This window comes from Sinohyriopsis cumingii, chromosome 8 (assembly GCF_028554795.1).
Source record: "Sinohyriopsis cumingii isolate HCF-2022 chromosome 8, ASM2855479v2, whole genome shotgun sequence".
In the NCBI taxonomy this organism is placed as follows: Eukaryota; Metazoa; Mollusca; class Bivalvia; order Unionida; family Unionidae; genus Sinohyriopsis; species Sinohyriopsis cumingii.
The window spans coordinates 119191331-119204119 of NC_142968.1; the positions used below are offsets into that span (position 1 = coordinate 119191331).

Below are 12789 nucleotides of genomic sequence, written 5' to 3' on the forward strand. Positions count from 1 at the left end.
TGTATATACATCTGTATATTTGTGTACGTTTAAACTGCTGAAATATAAGTTTTGTTACATTTCAATATTTTTCAGGTATCACTGTTGCGCATGATCTATTCTCTCATGTAATATTATTATTTGTAATACCTATTTCAGTATGATATATATTTCATGTGATATCTTTTAAAACATATTGCTTAAACCGTGGATAGAGTAAGTTAACACTTTCATGCAAAGTGTTTTATTGCGTATCTAAACAAGGTAACTGCACACGCAATCTCGCTCCGTGCACCTCGTTACATGATTCTTAGGGTAGTATAGTTAAATCTGCCTGCTTTGGCAAATATGACGAGTCTCTCTGCAAGAATAATAATAATAATAATAATAATAATAATAATTGTACAGTATATAATTTAAGAAAAATATTAATCACATGCTATTTATTTATATACCTTTATTGCTATCACATAATACTCATTGCATTTTATAGCACGTGCATACTATTATTATTGATTTCATTATTTTTAATCTTATTTGCGCTGTTTCGGCTAATGCTACTACTACTGCTACCACATATCACTACTGTTACTATTGATGAAAACAATGAATGCTGCTGCTACTACTACTGCGACCATATTAGTAGTGTTACACCACTTCAACAACTACTACTTATATTAATAGTACTACACTACTACAACTATTAAGAATGTAGCATTAGAAAAAATATATTTCTTTAGGATGATATCGATGACATTTTAAGTAAAATGTCGAGATTAAATGAACGCTGGATGATATTAAAGAAGTAACTTTGTGAAGTTATAATTTCCACATTGAATATGCGTACATGTATCCCTATAAACAAGCGCCTAATCATCTTTCCAGCCTGTAAGACACATATTGGTAGATATATACATCCGACTTTGCACATGTATATTAAAACGTCCAAACAAGACAAAATTAGTTCATGTGCGATTTAAATACACACACACACACACACACACACACACACCACCCCATATATATATATATATATATATATATATATATATATATATATATTCTCATAACCGTTTGCTAGTTTTGATACATTTGCTTGGAACAGATGGTGTACAGTATGGACACTTTCCCATGAATATATAATAGGTGATAGGAATAAGAGAGCAAATTACTTTACTGCAGAGTTATAGCTTTAAATAAGCTTCGTTGTCTTCATATGTCAATGTAGTAAAATGCCTGGAGTTAAATCTTTTTTTACATACACGTTAAGACGGTCTCTGGACATGTACTTACTTCGGACTGATATACAATCAGCATCGTTGCAAAGACCATTTCCACAGCAAATGTCGCACACGTCTAATTGACGTTTTCTTCCGATTACTTCACCGGTGTTAATAAGATGCATCAGATCAACGCCTGTGTTGATGCCTTGACTTTGGAGACTGGTTATCGTAAGTAACTGACATTGCTGAAATTGACAGTTCAGAACATCGAGTAAAATAACTTTATATGGGTTCGCATCCTTTATCAAAGGCGTCTCGTTGCGTTACATAAAATAAGAGACTGTTACAATATTTATCTGCACTTATTGTTATGTAATTCCTGCACGTAAACTTATATAATTGTTATTCATGAAATCAAATCGTGGTGATTATCTTTCTTTTAATTTCACATGTCCATAGGTTTATATTTAATTTAATAAAGATAGTAAAATTGCTTATGGTCATTAATTAGATGATACTATAAATGTTGATAAATATATTTACGAATTTCGGACGTTTTCCATTCGACTGGTTGGCCAGATGGGATGTTCGAATAATAAAAATGCCATTATTATGGATGTACTGTGTAACCCCTTCTACGATGAAACAAATGGCTTGTTGTGCGTTTTCACCCTGTTGCTGGTATATAGTGTAGTTTTGTCTGACAATTGTTGTCATTCTTTATTCTGTTGTTCTTGTTGCAAATGAAGTCTGAAGACGTATCTTATGTTGTATTCAGATAGTATTTAAGACGACAATAGCCATTCTGTTAGGATTTTACAGTGGAAATATAAAGAGCTCATTATACTACATACACCATCTTCTCAAAGACGCGTATTCAGTTTAGCATCGTCACATAATGATAATTTAGAATTACATAGAGCTATTATTCTTAAAGAACAAAAACATACAATCATTTTCCTATCCAAGTCTGAAACAAGTGTGATTGTCCGCTTTATCACATTCAAATTTTATTATATACCGTATTTCGTGTTATCATCAAAGGCACATTTTGATGATCTAGAGGAGCTATTTTCTGATTATATGGGATTGTTAAAATACATTTGAATTACGTTGTGTTAGCCAAAGAGAATCACGAACAAAACATTTAAAACACATATAAATTAAGTGGATCGATTGTAAGTTTCGGCTATCAACATAAATGTTTTAAACATCTCAATTAAGACATATTCTTCATAATTGTTAGTATAAATGCCATCACATCGTGACGAAGATCGACTAACAAATATAAAAACTGTACAATGGGAGTTAGGTACAAACAATGTAAATATTTGAACACGTTTATACTGAAAATGGAAATAAGCATTTTAAAGTTAATATGAAATGATTTTCAAGATTCATTCCGTTGTAATATTGTAAATATAATATCACAAGTAAAACATGTGTGCATCAAATACAGATGAAAACTATACGAATACCTAATTGAATATTTAGAGTTCGACGCTTTTATATGTTACATACATTCAGCTGTAAATCAGTAAGTGATTAAGGGGGTCTTTATTCTTCGTAATCGGAAATATGTACCATATCAAATTGTAGTTCCAAAATCGTACATACAGGAAATTCTTAGTCTGGCCCATGAAACGCATTTTTTCTGGTTAGTTTTGGATTAATGAGACGTACTACAAGATGCTGAATCACTTCTATTGGCCAAAAATTAAAATTGATTTTTGTAAATACTGCCGATCTTGTCAAACTTGTAAAATGGTATGAAAATCCAATTATAAGATACCTAAGTCTCATCTGCAAACTATTCCTGCATTTGACGAACCATATATCAGAATAAATCTAGTGTCGGTCTCTTACCTAACACCAGCTCAGGTATACAATATTTGTTGACCATAATGTGTGCGTCAACAATATTCACAGAGGCGATTCTTTTCAGGAATATCAACACTCAAACAATAGTAAAAATTTGGATAGAGTTTTTGTTTTACTCAATTCGGCCTTCCCGAATCTGTTCAATCTGATAATTGGTAAATATTATGTCTGGCGTAGTTTTGCAGCAATTTATATCGAATTAGTCATCCATTAAAATCAACTATTCTGCCTTACACCCCAATAGCCAAAGAGCTTTAGATAGATTTCACCAAACTTTGAAAATATGATTCGGTCATATTGTTTTGATACAGTTAAATACTGGGATGAAGGCATTCATTTACTTTTGGTTGCTGTTATTGAATTAGTTCAAGAATCGTTAGGATTCAGTCCCTTTGAACTAGTTTCGGGACATACTGTGCGTGGATGATTGAAGCTGTTAAAAGAGAAACTTCTTTCTAATATGTTTCTAAGTTTAAGTACAAGTTGTCAAAGACTTGTAAGGTCGCAGGAACTAATCTGCACTATACTCAATCAGAAATGAAACTAATGTGTGATAACAATACAAGTGAAAGGCGTTTTCAGCCTGGTTATAGATCTGGCTTTCCTGCCAATTCTTGAATCAAAGTAATAAGGTCCTTAAACAGATGAAAATAAAGTAAAGGATCAAAATTATATTATAAACACTCTTGGGAGGTAAAAACATAAACAACTTTGTCACATAATTATGATAACGGAATATATTGAGAGAGATGTCCAGGTTAAACATGGATCTAATTTAGTAGTGCCTGTCACACTAAATGAGGATTTAAGAGAATGAGTGCAATATGACTTTGCTTTTGGAGAAACTTATCTTCGGAATCCAGAAATTATGAATGATCTGGAACAGAAACATTCACATTTGCAGCAACAAGAACTTAAACAATTGTTACGTGAATATGAGCACTTCCAGATATTCCTACAAAAAGAAAAATTGTTCATGACGTTGAAATGGCAAATTCCAAACCTGTGAAACAACACCCATACACGATGAAACCTCTCAAACAGTATTACTTGAACAATGATATTGGATTCAGTATATGCTGGAGAATGATTTCATAGACCCGAGTAAAAGTGAATGAAGTTCACCAAGTATGCTTGTTCTGAAACCAGATAAAACTTTCCGCATGTGCACTGAATATGTAAGGGTCAAGAGTTTTATTAAAACAGGCTGAGTTCCATTAACAGGAATCGATGAGGGCATTGATAACATTGGAAATGCAAAGTACGTCACCAAATTTGACCATCTTAAAGGAGTTTGGCAAATTTCACTGGTTGAAACTGGAAAGGAAATTTCGGCATTCGTGACTCCTGATGGACTTTAACAATATAAGGTGATGTCGTTTTCGATGAAAGTTTCGCCAAGTACTTGTTAACGTTTAATGAACGTGATTACGTATGGGATATATCACTGTGTTGCTTACATCGATTATGTCATCATCTACAACGACACTTGGAAAGAAAAAGTGGTCTCGACAATTCAGAAATTCTTAAACAGACTCAGTGATGCAAGTTTGAGAATCAGTATGTCCAACGGGAGCTTTGCCGTATCTGTGTAACACTTTTAGGACATTTCGTGGGACATGGTCCAATTAAACCTATAGATGCTAAGGTCAAGGCTATCTCTGTATCCCCTGTGCCTATCAGCAAAAAGCAACTGATGCGAAATTTGGGTATGGCTGGATACTATCGGAAAGTCTGTTCCAATTTTTCGATAATTGTTGAACCACTGACAAATGTATTGATTAACATAACTAAGTTTTGTTGGGCTGAAAAACGTCAGAAGGCTTTTGATAAATTAAAAGCCATACTTAAGAACGCATAGTTTCTTACAGCTCCAACTGCGGTCAATCAGTTAAACTGTACGATCATGCAAGTGCTGTAGGAGATTGATAAGAACTGATTTAAGAAGATAAAAATAATGTTGAACATCCAATATGCTCTTTATATAAGAAATTAAATAAGCACCATATACAATTTTGTACAATCGAGAAGGAATGTTTGGCTTTGATATTGGCTTTATAACATGTCGAAGTTTACATTAGTTTAAGCGGATTTCCTACTTTGTAGTATAGGGAAATAAATTATTTGTTAACATTTACAAAGCTTGTTATCTTTACTCTTTTCTGTTACTTAATTTAAGAGCATAGACTCGTAAAAGTGTGATTCTTTCACCAGTTTATACTCTGTTGACAGAAAATGGCAAGATTGTTTACCTCGCAGATGAGATAATCAGATTTAAGAATTTGTGTCACTGTCTAGTTAATTTGGAATGCTAACATTAATTGCAATATAAGAAAACTGCTTCAGATTACGACGAAGATACATCACCCTATAGCATCATATGAAATTGAGGACTTCCCTTCCCGATTATTTTCCTTTAAATTTTGGAGGTGTAACATGGCATGCTTCCTAACCCTTGGCTGATGATATAATTAAATTCTTTCATTTCTGAATTTCAAGACCATTTGCATTCAACTAGAATATTTTTTGTCGATACACTTATATTATATTTCCCAATTGCTTTACGTTTTCGTAACATGTTTGCAATATGCATCTATATTTGCACATTTATGGGGTTCCAAAACAAATATTATCAATTTTTAACCAATAGATTTTGCACCAGCTAGAACAAGATATAACTGACTAATGATTAAACCACTACATCCAAAATAACTTTTTCAAGCTTTCCAATTGAAGGTTGTAAAAGGTATATGAAATACATGAAAAGAATGGCGCAATCCTAAAATCAGATTGTGAGATACCTTATGTAATCGCATTTAAGTTAATTTGAATATAGGTCGATCGTGACCCCTCCTCTTATAGGCTACAAAGACCCAATCTTTTTTTTAACAGTTGGGTGTATTTTCCAAGTCAGATCCTTCAGAAGGGGTGATTTGTCATCAAGAGTAAGAATTGCATTTAAAAAACCAGCCCAATTATGTGCATGTATATATCATAATAAACAATAATGACATACACAATGTAAATTCCAGTCAAACTGAGAAGTGGAACGTGTCGCAAATAAATTGTAATTTTACAATTTGTTCTAATTAATTACATTACAATCCGCAATGCTTCACACGTAGAAGCCACTTCTATGATAAATCCATGCATTCAATTTATAGGCCATATGCCGGTATAAACGTAGTTCAGAATCATGAGATCCACAATATCCTATAAATTCCATTACAGGTGTCTTATAAACAATTAAAGTAAAAATCAGTTCTAAGTTGTGATTTATTGTATCCTATACATGTCAATAATGTCATTGGTTAAAATGTTTCATAATTCGTCCTCTATCTGTGGAGTTCAATAATTCTCCACCGTCGTCTAGTGATAGTTAAATCGTCCTAGACTAGTCCTTCTACTACCGTCCGAATCCGTTTTCTCGTTTCCTGTCATATGGTGTGCCTATGTAGCGACTAGTCTCTGGCTCTGTCTATAAGATTTTGATTATGCAATCGGTGAAATGTGTTAAAGGCTTCAACTTAATACGTGCCACAAGGGGTTGAAGTAAGTATCCTTCGTTGCTTGGCACTGAGTGGGTGTCAGTTATATGTGTGTGTGTGTGGTTTTTATTTTTAACGTAGCTTTTTAAAAAAAATTCAGTCACATCGCTACGATGTCTGCATGGTGGCAGTTTATGGTGATGTCTAGCACTGCAGCATCATGTCGCAAACATGTAACACGATGTCCACCCAGTCACATTAACCTGACACCAGGCCGATCAGTCCTAACACTAACCTCTTAATGATGAGCGCCAAGCGAGGCAGCTGTTAGTACCATATTTGTAAGTCTTTGGAATGACTCGGCCGGGGATCGAACGTCACTTAAGCAGCTTGTTCGAAAGGTTATTATATTGGAAAATATAGATTTCTGCCTTTACAAGATGAAAGCGACAAAGTTAAAGCATTCACTGGCGAATTGACAAACCGATCAAAAGGATTATGAACTTGAAAACGATTGATTTATGCTTTTGCAAACAATGGGCATATCGGGTCATATGCAACGTTAAACAACTTGCGAAAATTTAGTTCGATACTATAAAATCTTACTTATTGAGAAGGAAAATACAACTGAAATCAAAACTGTTATTAGATCAAAAGCACTGCTTATACAGCAAAACAAAAATTTGATACAAATAGAGTTTGTCTGAACATGCTTGAAAATGGAAGCAATATACCTGGTAGCAAACACTTATTGACCGTCACTTCACTTTTTGATGAGTTGTTATTTAATTTACCCATTATATTTAAGCATTCAAATAACTAGATGAAAGTATTGTTTACTTAATGCCATCATGACAAGGATAAACACAGTGAATGAAAAACACTTATTTTTAATGGGAATAATACCATCAAGCATAACACTAGTTAAATTAACAGCATATTTATCTGTAAAAACATATGGACTTTTCAGCATATCCCCCAACTTCGCTAGCCAAAGTTGCTTCTTTGCCAACTCATCCAATTAAAATGATGTTTCTCAATGTTCCTGCATGAACGAAAGAAATGGAAAAAAAAAAAAACTTGAATGGACCGAGAAATAATAAATTTTCCACTTCAGGTCCGCGTTTACGCAAATACATTTCACCCCAATAGACCTGTATTGGATTTCCTCTGGGACGTAGTCAAAAGTTCGATGTTAAACTTCAATATTATCCCTTTCGGTCAATTACGTCTACTATTTTCGGGAGATGTGCAATGCATATATGTCGCTAGGACAATACCAATATATCGGTTTGATACTCTAAGGTGTAGAAAAGGATATGATATCGGAACCATAGCTAGCGTAGATTGCATTTCCTTAGATTTATGTTCTTTATTGTATGTCGCTCTTCTGAGACTACTCATGATCTGCCTGAATCAAATTTTCAGTAGAATAACGTCTTATCGTATGCATGTATATACCATACATCATGCTATTTCCGCTCTACCTCAATGTAATGGCTAGTCAACATCAACGTAAAATAATAGTTGCTCGGTACAATTTAAGCAAATTTATAATTTTATTGAACAATATATACGCCAAAAACTGCTGTATCCAAAGACATTTCTTATTGGATATTAATATGAATGAGTCTGTCACAATAGAAATCACACCATATGATTTACTGTGTGAGTTATTGAATGGTTTTGATTCATAAAACTCTTTGAAAAAGTTACAAACTGCTACATTTGTATATGATAAGCCTTAACGCGCCAATTTAATTCCTACATCAAAGAATTCCTATAAGCCAATCTGGATTTAGCATAGTTGAGGATCCATTATGCTAATTTAATAAGATTGTAATAAGACCTACTTAATTTCAATGTGAATGCCATGAATATTTTACAAATTTTATTAACTATATAGCTTGTTCCTATATATCAACTTTGAAACATCCTTTATCAGGAAATTAGTACATATAACATTAATTTTAATATAGTTGTCAGTATTATTATCAAGCTAATTTCAGAATCGTCATCAATATGTATTTAAAACATACATGTGGTAAATTCACGGAACTTTATGTCTTGTCATGCCATAAATAAACCAAAATTACGATTCGGTGTATAGATGATATATCTTGATACATTTATTAACCAAACCCTCTACGTATGTAACCCTCTACGCATGTAACCCTCTCATATTTACTCACCAACAGCTGTTGGCAACCAAACTCGTACGTCATCACTCCAGCGGTATTTCTGGTTGTCGTCCTACAAACCTGTAATTTAATAAACGACAACACGAGGAGACTCAGATTTTGTAAACCAGAAGTATGTGGTATATATTTAATTTGCTTATGGTAATACTATATATTAATAATAGCGTAGACACACAAACTCGAGAAGATTGGGAAAACGGTAATTAATGATGTGGAAGAATTAAATGAAGATGAAATATATATAATTCATGCAAACTGATTGGTAGCACATATTCGACTTAAGTGAACACAATATAATAGTTGGATATAGTAAAATTCAAAATAAAACAAATGTGCAGCCATTATCAGAATCCCCAATTGGTAAATATAAATCCTAATTTTAATTTGAATTGGATACTTTTAGAATATCCCATATGACAGCAGTGCCAACTTAAAATAAGTATATTGAAAAACAATTTACGACCGCTTACAAATAGTATGTCAAATAAGTCGAGACGGAATGTTGGTAAACAAAACAATCAGTACTGTGGAAAGATTATAATCATTTTAACAAGGTGGTTTTATTCCTCCATCATGCTAAGATAGCATACTAATTCATTTGATCAATTAATGTGAACTATTTTTATGTGTAGATGATTCTGACGTCATCAAAATGGAATTATAATGAACAATGACCAGATGTCAATTTAATGGATTCTGTAATAAATGTGGGATTGAACTTTTAATTGATCGCTTGCTTGCACACTAATGTACATAAAATTGGTTTATTCTAATCAATATGTATGTCATAGAGAATTTTAAGCTGTATAGGTAAAAAGCGATCATTCAAAAATAATATTGTATCCTAACAAGAAAGAAGAAGGCTGAGGTAATGTGCATTACAGTCATTTATTAGTGGATTGCAATAATGCAATACTTTCGTATCATACAGTTTCCTGCGGAAACAATTTTGGATTTCGTTCTTGCTCTTCACGACGATTTTATAGACCCAACGAAACATTATTGCATGCAATGATATTATTACAAAACTCATGTTTTCTTACTGTGTTCCGGTATTATATATTAAGAGCGCTACTAGTGTTTGGTACATATACATCAATACCTTCATCTGGTAATGTAATATTAACGTGTACACGTGTTTTTGTATTTTATCTTTTTGAAAAAATATAAAGCATTTTATACTGCTCCAATGCACACGTGTCTACAAGGTATCCGGCGCTTGCATCCTTATACTGATGTGAGAGAAATAATGATAGTAGAAGCTATAAACAATATCATTTAAACAATATTATTGCTGACACGGAAATGAAAGAAAAATAAATGAAACAACACCATAAAGAATAAGAAAAATACCAGTATATGAAACCAGATGTATCAAAACCGATTAAAAGATTTGAATCATCTTGAAAGCAAAAGTTGTTTTATACATGCATGTTTCTTGAAAAGAACAAGTCTTTAAAGTACTAGTATTATTGCTTGAAGCACATTTATTAATGTTGTTTCCTTGCTTTAAGCTGATACATGTAGGAATATTGTTTTAAACATTTGAATTAGTGCCGTTTGCATCGGCATGTTTCATTATTTTCTAGTTTTATTATTGGATTTTTATAGACGTTAAACTACAAACTTAAATACCTACTATATGTAAATTTTGGCAGCTTATTCTACGAATTTAAATATGTTTTAAATAAACCACGGAAATTGAACCCTTACGGAACTAAAATGAAACTATAAGCTATAAGAGTTTACAAGTGTTATGTGGTCTACTTGTATATGCAAATATATCTGAAAACGAACATTTAGTTGAGTGCAAGATAAATATATAGATTATACATATGATGTTTACATAGATTGTATATATATATACTTGCCTTATCTCCCAACCTCGGATTTGTCGTCAGACTGTGAAATACTTTAAATAGCGAATGTCGTTTCCAAGTTTTCAATTTAGTACCAAGTAAAACAATCAATGGATGCCTCACACCACTCTAGCAGGTCGACTAGCAAGTGTCTATTTACTTTTTATTTGTTTATTGCATGCACCTGTTTATATTACTATACATAATTATACCTCATCAGCTGCACAAAACTTGATTTTTCGGCACTTTCTTGGATCACTGACAGCTGCTTGCCTTGCGTCAGCCTCTTCTCCGCAATAATAACACTGGTTGGGATGATTCACTATAATTAGACGCAGGAAAGGTTACATACCAAAGTTGATTGTGCTAAAGCACTGTGACAAATATGCAATTGTAAATATTGTTTTAATGATTCTAAATTTTAGATTCACGTCCTGCCTGTGTCCTACTGAATTAAATAAAACTTATTTGGAAGCTCACACATCATTTGTCATGGCGTTTTGCTGTATGGTCGTAGGTCGAACTTGCCATTTGAAGGTCAAAATGTATCCTATTTAATATATTTTGTTAGCCTGTCCGTCTAGTAGACTGTGTAAAAAAGCATGAATTAATTAAATTTGTTTATTCCAGATTTGACAAATACAATGAATGCACACATGTATTATGGTGAGGAAACCTTTTATCCAGATAACATGATTCGTATGGTATCTAAACCTTATTTATTGAATAACATTCCTAGAAATTAACCCCTCACTCCGTCAAACTCATGTCAAATCCTTACACATCTCAATGTTTCCGACCTTCTAAATTGTTTTCTCTATCATGACTTATTAACCGCTTTTAAAGACCAATGTTTCGAATATCTGACTGAATTGTTGTCAGACAGAAAATAATGGAATAAAACGCCGTTCCACTTTTCGATTGAGGTTACATATGAAGGGACTCATTCAACATTACTTTATTAAGGTGAGTATGTTGCTCAGGATGCACATACCTGATTTGATTCCGCAGAGATTAGCGTTACATTCACTTGTCGTTGCGGATTTCGTTGTATTGCAACAAACTGAACAAATCACGTGATCTGTTACCGCTCTCTTGCCAGTGTGGTCCGTCATTGCATTGCAGACCTTTTAAAATATGTACGTCTGGCTATTTAAAACTCATAAACCCATTCTTTTTGGAAAGCATAATATTTTAGGTTTGCGATAGAAGGCTAGAATAATTCACAACGGTTTATAAGGCCGGTATGTTCAATGTGGAATTGACATTACATATGCTTATAACCAGAAACATTAAAACTAAAAAGTTTTCAATATCTTTTAATTTTTTACAAAGGAATATATGTGTTCACCTGTTTTCTATAAGAATTCCACAACGATGTGTTTTTTTCTTCTCTCTGGTGAACATAAGAATTATTTTAATATAGGTTCTTTTTCAGTATTGAAGCAACTTGTCAGTTTAGTTCTTAATTTGTCATTTATTCCATCACCCCCCTTTTATTTATTTCGAAGACTAGGTTAGATTTTCGTTGTGTTTCGTTAAACGATGTTTGTATTATTATTTGTTTAAAATATATATTTGCCGTCTCTATCTATGAGTTTAAACAGGTCAGCAATTAACGGATATTGTAGAACCATGCAATATAAGCTTATCTTTATTTACAGAATCGTTGGTTACTTCACCATTTAATTCACCAGAGTTAGTATTGACAATGTCAATTTCTCACCTTTGTTGATCTGCAACCGCCATTGAAAACAACCTGCAACTGTAGTGTGAGTATCGAATCCATGTAGCATTCCTGTAAAATAGTATAATGTGGTTTTCAAATGTGCTTTGCATTTATGTCTTTTCAGTATATATATATATATATATATATATATATATATATATATATATATATATATATATAAGTGCCCACAATTCCAAATAAGCATGTATATGGAAAAGACTATTAGAATATGATATCCTAAAAACTTGGAGAAACATATAGTTCACCTTGTAATGTATGTAACTGCTATGACTAGTCTAGCGTTGAAGACGACGTAATGGTAATCCTCTTTTAGGCCTTGTAACTTAAAGTTTGAGTGCGTTAGGAAATATTTTGGAACTGTACGCTGTTCTTGTCTGCCTTCATTTGGAATTTCTCTCGTTTTCGTCC

The 12789-nt window shown here is 32.8% G+C and overlaps 1 protein-coding gene across 2 annotated transcripts in view; it reads right to left on the reverse strand.

Moving 5' to 3' along the window:
- Window positions 1-207: 207 nt before the first annotated feature.
- Window positions 208-12789, reverse strand: part of LOC149794500 (uncharacterized) — a 30469-nt gene continuing 17887 nt past the window's right edge. For both annotated transcript variants that reach the window (XM_089966589.1, XM_089966590.1), the window contains 6 exons: window positions 12358-12429; window positions 11626-11758; window positions 10844-10953; window positions 8764-8832; window positions 1273-1447; window positions 208-340 (listed from right to left, as the gene is read on the reverse strand). In XM_089966589.1, the coding sequence (XP_089822715.1) occupies window positions 279-340; window positions 1273-1447; window positions 8764-8832; window positions 10844-10953; window positions 11626-11758; window positions 12358-12429 (621 nt within the window). In that variant the 3' untranslated portion in view covers window positions 208-278. The remainder of the gene's footprint in view (window positions 341-1272; window positions 1448-8763; window positions 8833-10843; window positions 10954-11625; window positions 11759-12357; window positions 12430-12789) is intronic.